The sequence below is a fragment of the Piliocolobus tephrosceles genome, chromosome 14, assembly GCF_002776525.5.
Source record: "Piliocolobus tephrosceles isolate RC106 chromosome 14, ASM277652v3, whole genome shotgun sequence".
NCBI classification, from domain to species: Eukaryota; Metazoa; Chordata; class Mammalia; order Primates; family Cercopithecidae; genus Piliocolobus; species Piliocolobus tephrosceles.
In genome coordinates this window covers 45,256,378-45,265,773 of record NC_045447.1, presented here as the reverse complement: position 1 = coordinate 45,265,773, position 9,396 = coordinate 45,256,378, and the positions used below count along the sequence as shown (strand labels likewise).

General features: G+C 44.0%; 1 protein-coding gene across 3 annotated transcripts in view; it reads left to right on the top strand.

The window, feature by feature from the left end:
• Positions 1–600: 600 nt before the first annotated feature.
• Positions 601–9,396, top strand: part of UNC13B (unc-13 homolog B) — a 247,593-nt gene continuing 238,797 nt past the window's right edge. For 2 of the 3 annotated variants that reach the window (XM_023203253.2, XM_023203254.2), the window contains exon 1: positions 663–954. In XM_023203253.2, the coding sequence (XP_023059021.1) occupies positions 933–954 (22 nt within the window). In that variant the 5' untranslated portion in view covers positions 663–932. Of the gene's footprint in view, positions 955–9,396 lie in introns of all 3 variants that reach the window. The other variant, XM_031933996.1, reaches the window with a different exon arrangement.

The window sequence follows — 9,396 nt, the reverse complement described above, 5'->3', positions numbered from 1 at the left end:
TCACGTCAGGCCTCTGAGCCCAAGCTAAACCATCATGTCCCCATGATAAACAGCCATGTTGCTCACACAAAGCCTGTTTGGTGGTCTCTTCACACGGTCACGTGAGACACTTTATTCAGTAAATATTTACTGACTGGTTACCATACACTAGGCAGTATTCCAGACATTGGAGATACAATGATGAGCATGAAAAACGGTCTAGATAAGAACTGAGGTCTCCAGACATACTTCACACCCACTCAGTTTTGTCTTTTGCCCTAGTTGCTAATTAAAACTTACTTTGCGGTGCGGTGCGACCTCATTAACTTAAAATTACAGGCTGTCAGCTATGAGGGCTAGACTGTAAGAAAGTCCAGTGGAAATTCTTCAATGAAAAGAATCTGTTCTTGGGTGGGAGCCCCGCCCATGCATGAGGAACAGAGGGCTTCCATTCCCGCCTCACACAGGTGAGTGTCAGCCCCTTGCTCTCTACGGTAAGCCTGATTAGTGGGCGGAGCTGCCTTCACGATCTCAGAAAGAGGAAGGGAACCCCGCCTCCTACGTGCTCCGGGGGGGGCGGGGTCGGTGGACTGGGCGTGAGTTAATTGGCTGGGGGGGGCGGGGCGCCACGGGTTGGCTCTGCCCAGGCGCTCGCGCAGAGCCTGGGTGGAATGACGGGAGGGAGTCCCGGCCGCTCCTACCTCCCAGCGATGGCGTCGCGGTGCCGCGCCCAGTCCCCAGCCTGCCCGTCGGTACTCACCGCTACCCGGAGTTCGCTCAGACGGTGAGATTTGGGGCGGGTCCGAGGCAGCGGCGGGACGCTACCTGCGACCGGGACCATGAGGAGCGGCCAGACCCGTAGGGCCGGTAACGGGAGCAGTCGCGGCACCTGCTGAGCGGAAAGAGGGAGCAGCGCGGCTGGGGCGCGGTAGAGGCTTGCCCGCGCCTCGGCCATGTCACTGCTCTGCGTGCGCGGTGAGTGCGCTGACTGGGGCGGGGAGGCGGGGTGTTGGCGTAGAGGTCCCCGCACCCTTCCAGTGGGCGTCCGGTGACTGTCTCTCCCAAACTTTACATCCAGTCCGTGCTTTGGGGAACGATTATGTTGACAATCACTTATAAACGCTTGAGTTCTTTCCACTCTTTCTTGTTTTCCCCCACGTTCCTGCAAGGGAAGATTATCTCCCCATTCTGGTAGCCATGTGACAACGTCGTTGGCCGGCAGGCTCAGATCCTATTAAACAGTGACTGAGGTTCATCTAGTGAGAGTGGACAAGTTAGGAGACCGCGGATGGTTGGTGCCTGTGAATGGTGGGCCGCCTCTCATTCTTTTCTTCCTCCTTCTTGCACCGTAACACTACAGTATGCTTAGTAGCAGGTTCTTTTTATCACACTTTGAATGCGTTAGTGGTACAGCTGTCACATCCCTTCTATTGCTTGTCTTGTGCCCTGCCACTTCCCTGAACACTAACCTGTAGTATAGGCTGATTATAAGATGATTATTCTATTCCACTTGGGAGGATGTGGTGACTGCTTTTGAGGATAAGAGGTATGATTTATTTTTATTTTTATTTTAGCTTGCCTCACAGTAACTCAAGGTGAAGGGCCATTATTGCTTTTCCTCTGAGGACACTTGACCCATCTAAGAAGATATCTTAAAGCAAGAGCTTTGGGGTTTAAGATGAGGCATGGTATGCAAACTAAGCTCCATGTGGGTAGAGACTGTTTCTTACTAGTTTTTGTATTCCTAGTGTCTGACGTAGTAGAAGCTTAATGCTGGTTTTGAATGAATGCAAGTACTGTGACTTCAGAGAGATTATCTGATCAGAAAAACACAGGGTTTGGATTAGCCATTTAATTTGATCTCGGGAAATTCAAGTTACAGCCTATCATATCTGATGTGTCTTGATTGTAAATGAGAGCATTTATCAACTAGAGCCTTCACTAGAGCCTTTTCCTGATACCTTTTACTGGATAGAGTTCATATTTCTTTTGGCTCTGCAGATTAGAAGCATTGTTGTTGTTTGTGATTGCCCCAGCAACGGTGTTTCCCCCAGCTGCTGGCAAATGGAACTGCTTTGCTCTGTTCTCTTCCACTGTTTTGTTAAATCTGCATTAACCCAAAATGGATTTGGCCATTTCCGGGGATTATGAGACATACAGTTTTTCATGGTTGATTTTTCATTAATGAGAATTTTGCTTTGCTTTTAGTAAGACATTTCTCTCAGCAGCTGGGAATGTATTTATTCCTTTAGATCCCTGCTGCTGAGTAGCAGGATTTGGGAGAGGTTGGGCTTTGCTGTGTCTCTTTGACAGTTTAATTCTCTACTGCCGCGCTGTATTACAGAGCTGGTCCTTATGAAAGACCCTTTAGGCAGGAGCAGTTGTAAATCAGAAATTTCTATTTAACTGTGTTTAAATAACTACTGGTGTTTTCATTTGTTTTAATAGCAGACAGATTTCATTGTCTAGAAATTCTGCTATTTAGCTAACTTCTTTCCTTTTTAATGTTACATTAGTGAAGTTTCTTCTATTTTGAATCTGGATAAACAGAGATCAGCAGGTCATTGTCTTTTTGAATAGAGATCCAGAAGATTTTAATTACTGAAACAAACAGGTACCTTATATGCAGATATTCATAATGAATGGCAAGGTATTCATTCTGGGAAAACTTACAGAAATGAATTGAAATACATCTTTCTTTTCATTTCTTTTTCTTTTTTGAGACAGAGTCTCACTCTGTCACCCAGGCTGGAGTGCAGGGGCGCAATCTCGGCTCACTGCAACCTCCGCCTCCTGGGTTCAAGCGATTCTCATGCCTCAGCCTCCCGAGCAGCTGGGACTACAGGCATGAACCACCAGTCCCAGCTAATTTTTGTATTTTTTGTAGAGACAGGGTTTCACTATGTTGGCTAGGCTGCTCTTGAACTCATGACCTCAAGTGATCCACCTGTCTCGGCCTCCCAAAGTGCTGGGATTAGAGGCATAAGCCACCGCACCCACACAAAATACATCTTTCTAAAATGACATTCCTTGCATTATATTTTGGCAGTAGGAATGTTATATTCTGAAAGCAGCCTATGTAGTGATATTTATTACAACTCAATTTCAATTTATCTTGGAGTAGAATCAATTAGAAACTTCCTATGCAGTCAGAGTTCAAAAAGTAGTTAACTTGATATAGAAATTGGCAAACTGGTATTGATTTAATCATTCCTAAACATTTCATTCAAGAAGTCAGTTCTTTTGTCTTACCTTTTAATCATGCCTTATTGCCTGCAGGTTTTAAGGCTCTCAATACTCTGACCCGAGCCCTGCTTAAAAAAAATGGCCTATTCTTGCCTATCTGTATGCAGACTTTGCTCTAGCACTAACTCTGTTTATTCCTCTCTGCTCTGTTCTGCACTTGTGCCCCCTGAAATACTCATTCTGTATTTTCTGCTTATCTAAAATGTATTCTTCCTTTCCCAGCTAACAGTTTACTTTTTTGTTGTTGAAAACTTCTTGAGGGTTTTCCTTTAAACCCTCAGAACACTTGTGGTCTGAACAGTGCCACTAATTTGGAAATGAATCATATGCTGCCTGCAACTGGTCTTGTATTGTGGTGCTTATGGTGACCCAGACAAAGGAAGTAACAGCATTGGTCAGATCAGATCTGGAATTTTGTGTTCAGCTGTGGTATTTCCTTCTAAGAGGCATATTGAGAAACTAGATTATCTTAAGAGGGGAATGATTAGAATAATGAAACGCATAGGAACTGAACCATTTGAAGAATATGGGAAATTTAGTTCTACAAGATTTAAGAGGAAGAGGATCATAATAGTACAGGAAGACTTTAAAAAACTATCTTGTAGAAGTTATATCACCTTTTTTTTTTTGTCATTCCAGAGGACAGAACTGGGACAAGTGTGGATCAGTGGTTGAAAATGACAGGAAATTGGATTTTAGCTTAACATAAGAACCGTTGGGTTGTTCATAACAAATGGAATGGGCTAGTTAGATTTTTTGACACTAAACAGAAATTGAATGAGTGGTAAGGATATTCTAAAGGGGATATTGACCATTGAGTGGGAGATTTGACTTGAGCTTTTTTTTTTTTTTAATTTTTTGAGACAGAGTCTCACTCTGTTGCCTAGGCTGGAGTGCAGTGGCATGATCTCAGCTCACTGCAACCTCCGCCTCCCAGGTTCAAGCAATTCTCCTGCCTCAGCTTCTGGGGTAGCTGGGATTACAGGCGCCTGCCAGCATGCCCGGCTAATATTTTGTATTTTTAGTAGAGACGGGGTTTCACCATGTTGGCCAGGCTGGCCTGAAACTCCTGACCTCGTGATCTGCCCACCTTGGCCTCCCAAAGTGCTGGGATTACAGGCGTGGGCCACTGCAACTGGCCTAGACTTGAATTTTTAAGAAACCACTCTTTTATATAATTCACTTAGTCTTTCTTTAAATATTTCCTTAAGTATAAAGAAATATAAGTCTTTAACATGTTTTGGCACAGCTTTACTTATAACACTGATACTTTTTTTGGGCTTCCATAGGAACCAGTGCCACATGAACAACTCCAATAAACTAAATGAAGGATTTTGTTTGACTTTCATTGTCTTGGTATTCATGACCACGTTTCTCCAAGCAAATTATAAAGCATTTTTAGAATCAGATCTTTCCATAGTATTTCTTTTTTTTTTTTTTTTTTTTTGAGACGGAGTCTTGCTCTGTCGCCCAGGCTGGAGTGCAGTGGCCGGATCTCAGCTCACTGCAAGCTACGCCTCCCGGGTTTACGCCATTCTCCTGCCTCAGCCTCCCGAGTAGCTGGGACTACAGGCGTCCACCACCTCACTCGGCTAGATTTTTGTATTTTTTAGTAGAGACGGGGTTTCACCGTGTTAGCCAGGATGGTCTTGATCTCCTGACCTCATGATCCGCCCGTCTCGGCCTCCCAAAGTGCTGGGATTACAGGCTTGAGCCACCGCGCCCGGCCTTTCCATAGTATTTCTTTGTAATTCCCAGTGTTTATAACAGTGCTTAGTTAGATAATTTATGGGTTTTTTTCCCCCCAAAAGTAATACATGCAGGCCAGGCGTGGTGGCTCTTACCTGTAATCCCAGCACTTTGGAAGGCTGAGATGGGAGGATCACTTGAGGCCAGGAGTTTGAGAACAGCCTGGCCAACATGATGAAACCTTGTCTCTACTAAAAATACAAAAATTAGCCAGGTGTGCTGGTGCGCACCTGTAATCCTAGCTACTTGGGAGGCTGAGGCGTGAGAATTGCTTGAACCCAGGAGGCAGAGGTTACAGTGAGGCGAGATCACACCACTGTACGCTTTGGGTGACAAAGCAGGACTCTGTATCAAAAAAAAAAAAAAAAAGAAATGTATATGGTAATACGTTGCTAATTATAGAAAATTAAGAAAAAGCAGAAAAGTACAAAAAAAGAAAAAAATTTTCATGGGCCCACCACCTGCCAATACCATTGCTAACTTTTTATAATTTAATTTTTTTTTTTAAAGATGGAATCTCACTATGTTGCCTAGGCTGGATTTGAACTCTTGGGCTCAAGTGACTCTTGTCTGTATCACGAGTAACTGGGACTACAAGGAACATAACACCACACCCAACTATTGTTAACTTTTTAATTCATTGTTTTCATTTTGTTTTTATTATAAGGTGATAAATATGCAGATAAGAAGTTGAAACAGTTTAAAGTGTGAAGTAGAAGGAAAAGTTCTCCTGTCCCCATTCTGTATTCTTACTTCCCAGAGCTAACTACCGTTTACTGTCTCTTACCTATCCTTCTGGAAATTTTCATTGCAGATGAGTATATAGGTTCTGCAGTTAAATGTGTACAGCATTCTTCAGCTTTTTTTTTTTTTTTTTGACCTCGATGTATTTTCCTGTCAGATCATGTGAGTCTATACCCAGCTTGTCCAACCTGTGGCATGTGGGCTGCATGTGGCCCAAGATGGCTTTGAATGTGGCCCAACACAAATTTGTAAACTTTCTTAAAACATTATGAGATTTGTCAACTATCATTAGTGTTAGTGTATTTTTTTTTTTTTTTGAAATTTTTATTTTTTGACACAGAGTCTTGCTCTTTTGCCCAGGCTGGAGTGCAGTGGCGTGATCTCGGCTCACTGCAACCTCTGCCTCCTTGATTCAAGTGATTCTCCTGCCTCAGCCTCCCGAGTAGCTGGGATTACAGGCGCCCATCACTACGCTCAGCTAATTGTTTGTATTTTTAGTAGAGACGGGATTCACAGTGTTAGCCAGGATGGTCTCAATCTCCTGACCTCATGATCCACCTGCCTTAGCCTTGCAAAGTGCTGAGATTACAGGTGTGAGCCACCGCGCCTGGCCAGTGTTAGTGTATTTTATGCATGGCCCAAGATAATTATTCTTCTTCCTGCGTGGCCCAGGGAAGCCAAAAGTTTGGATACCCTGGTCTATACCATTTTTTTGAGTGGCTGCAGAGTATTCTGTTATATAAGCACACATAATTTAAACAGTTTTATATTGATGATATTCAGGATATTTTTCTTTTCACCATTACAAGCAGTGTTACAATGAACATCTTTGTAGATTTTTTTTTTTTTTGAAATGGAGTCTCACACTGTCACTCAGGCTGGCATGCGGTGGCGCCATCTCCACTTGCTGCAACCTCCACATCCTGGGTTCAAGCAATTCTCCTGCCTCAGCCTTCTGAGTGCCTGAGATTACAGGCACCTGCCACCACGCCTGGCTAATTTTTTTTTTTTTTTTTTGTATTTTTAGTAGAGAAGGGGTTTCACTATGTTGGCCAGGCTGGTGTTGAACTCCTGACCTTGTGATCTGCCCTCCTCAGCCTCCCAAAGTGCTGGGATTACAGGTGTGAGCCACCACACCCAACCTGTAGATGGTTTTTAAACATTTGTTTTTATTTTTGAGACAGGGTCTTGCACTGTCACCTAGGCCGGAGTACGGTAGTACAATCATGGGTCACTGCATCCTCAAACTCCTGGGCTCAATCTATCCTCCCATCTGAGCCTCCTGAGTAGCTGGGACTACAAGTGCATGCCACCATGCCTGACTAATTTTTCTACTTTTTGTAGGATGGAATTTCCCTATTTTGCCCAGGCTGGTCTTGAACTTCTGCACTCAAGTGATCTGCCCACCTTGGCCTCCCAAAATGCTAGGATTACAGGTGTGAGCCACTGCACCTGACCAGTTTTTTTTATTATTAATTTTTCTTTTTCCAACTTTTTTATTTTAAGTTCAAGGGGTACATATGCAGGTTTGTTACATGGGTAAATTGCATTGTGCCATATTGCAGGGGTTTGATGTGCAGATAATTTTGTCACCCAGGGATCAGCATAATACCCAAATAGGTAGTTTTCAGTCCTTACTCTCCTCCCACTCCATAGATGGTTTTTGTTATATGTTCGGAGATCTCCAGTTAGCTTTCCACCTGGACTTTGTGTGTGATTTGCTCGTTGCTGTTTTCTTTCTTTTTTTTTTGAGACGGAGTCTCGCTCTGTGGCCCGGACTGGAGTGCAGTGGCCGGATCTCAGCTCACTGCAAGCTCCGCCTCCCGGGTAGCTCCCGGGTAGCTCCCGCCTCCCGGGTTTACGCCATTCTCCTGCCTCAGCCTCCCGAGTAGCTGGGACTACAGGCGCCAGCCACCTCGCCCGGCTAGCTTTTTGTATTTTTTAGTAGAGACGGGGTTTCACCATGTTAGCCAGGATGGTCTCGAACTTCTGACCTCGTGATCCGCCCGTCTTGGCCTCCCAAAGTGCTGGGATTACAGGCTTGAGCCACCGCGCCCGGCGTCGTTGCTGTTTTCTTTGGCATATAATTATACTCAGTTGAACCAGATGCCTCGGTGTCTCAGATCAACATCCTTTATTAAAGGCAGATCCTTCATCAACAGGTAATATTTTTCTATGCCTGTTGAAACGACCAAAGACTCTGCTCTTGTAAGTAAGTTTGACCTGTGATTTCCACGTACTTTTCTTTCTTATTTGTATTTTATCTTCCATATGAACATGTATTACTTGCTTTTTTTTTTTTTGATACATGGTCTCGCTCTGTTGCCCAGGCTGGAGTGCAGTGGTGTGATCACAGCTCACTGCAGCCTTGACCTCCGTGGGCTCAGGTGATGCTCTCACCTTAGACTCCTGAGTAGCTGGAACTACAGGCTTTCTTGTAGAGACAGGGTTTTGCTATGTTTCCCAGGGTGGTCTTGAACTCCTGGGCTCAAGCAATCTGCCTGTCTCCGCCTCCCAAAGTGTTGGGATTAACAGGTGTGAGCCACTGTGCCCGACTGCATTTTTAAAACAGAACAAAACAATGTCACTGGTGATAGTAACAGGACCAAGTTGATTTATATTGTGATTTGCCCTTTAAAAAACTCGTTACTGCACAGGTGAGATGGCTTATGCCTGTAATCCCAGTACTTTGGGAGGCTGAGTCAAGAGAATCACTTGCGTCCAGGAGTTTGAGACCAGCCTGGGCAACATAACAAGACCCCATTCCTACCAAAAAATATTCAAAAATTAGCTGTACGTGTCGATGCATGCCAGTAGTCTCAGCTACTTGGGAGGCGAGGCAGGAGGATGACTTGAGTCCAAGAGGTTAAGGGTGTAGTGAGCCATGTTCATGCCACTGCACTGTGTCCTGGGCGACAGAGCCATCTCAAAAAAAAAGTTCATGGCTTATCATTAATCATCCATCTAACTAGACACGCTGATTGTGCATTGATTCTACTCTAGGGAGAGTCCGAAAATATATTTTGGTTTACAGCCATTGTGGAAAGTAGGAATGATAATGATATTAGAGTTTGTAGACATAAGGATAGGTTGGTCAGATACTTCTCATCTCCTTCCCCACCTGCCACCTGCCCCTGAATGTTATTGTCATCTGCCTCACCTAACTCCTTTTTGCTGGGCTTCCATCGATCATGGTTCTAGTAGTCCCTGCCCTTAGAGCAGAGCTGTGGCTGTGTTCCTTTCGCTTAGGGCCTCAGGAAGTTGACTGTGCTTTGTGTGAGCCAGGCAGTGATGGGGGAAAGGACCAATTTCCTCTGCTATGCTATTGTTATAAACTGTTCTGTTCCTTATAAGTACTGTATTCTGTAAGTTAGTTTCTAAAAGTGCGGTTTCTAAAAGTTGGGCTCTTTAGGCCAATAAGCTTAATTTGTATCCTATTTACCTGTGCTGTGTATTTCAGACTTTAATGAGTTTGTTTCAAGTTTGGGCTGTGTATCATTAGCAAATATTTGTTGAATACTTTTTCTGTGCATGTTTATGACACAAATCTGTATTGTAGATAAGAGGCCATGGAATCTAGATAGGTTTTAAAATGTCTGTTATACAGTGAGTGTTCTTATATAAACCGAAAGAATCCATTAGGATTATTAGGTCTGATTTGGAATAAGCAGAATAAAT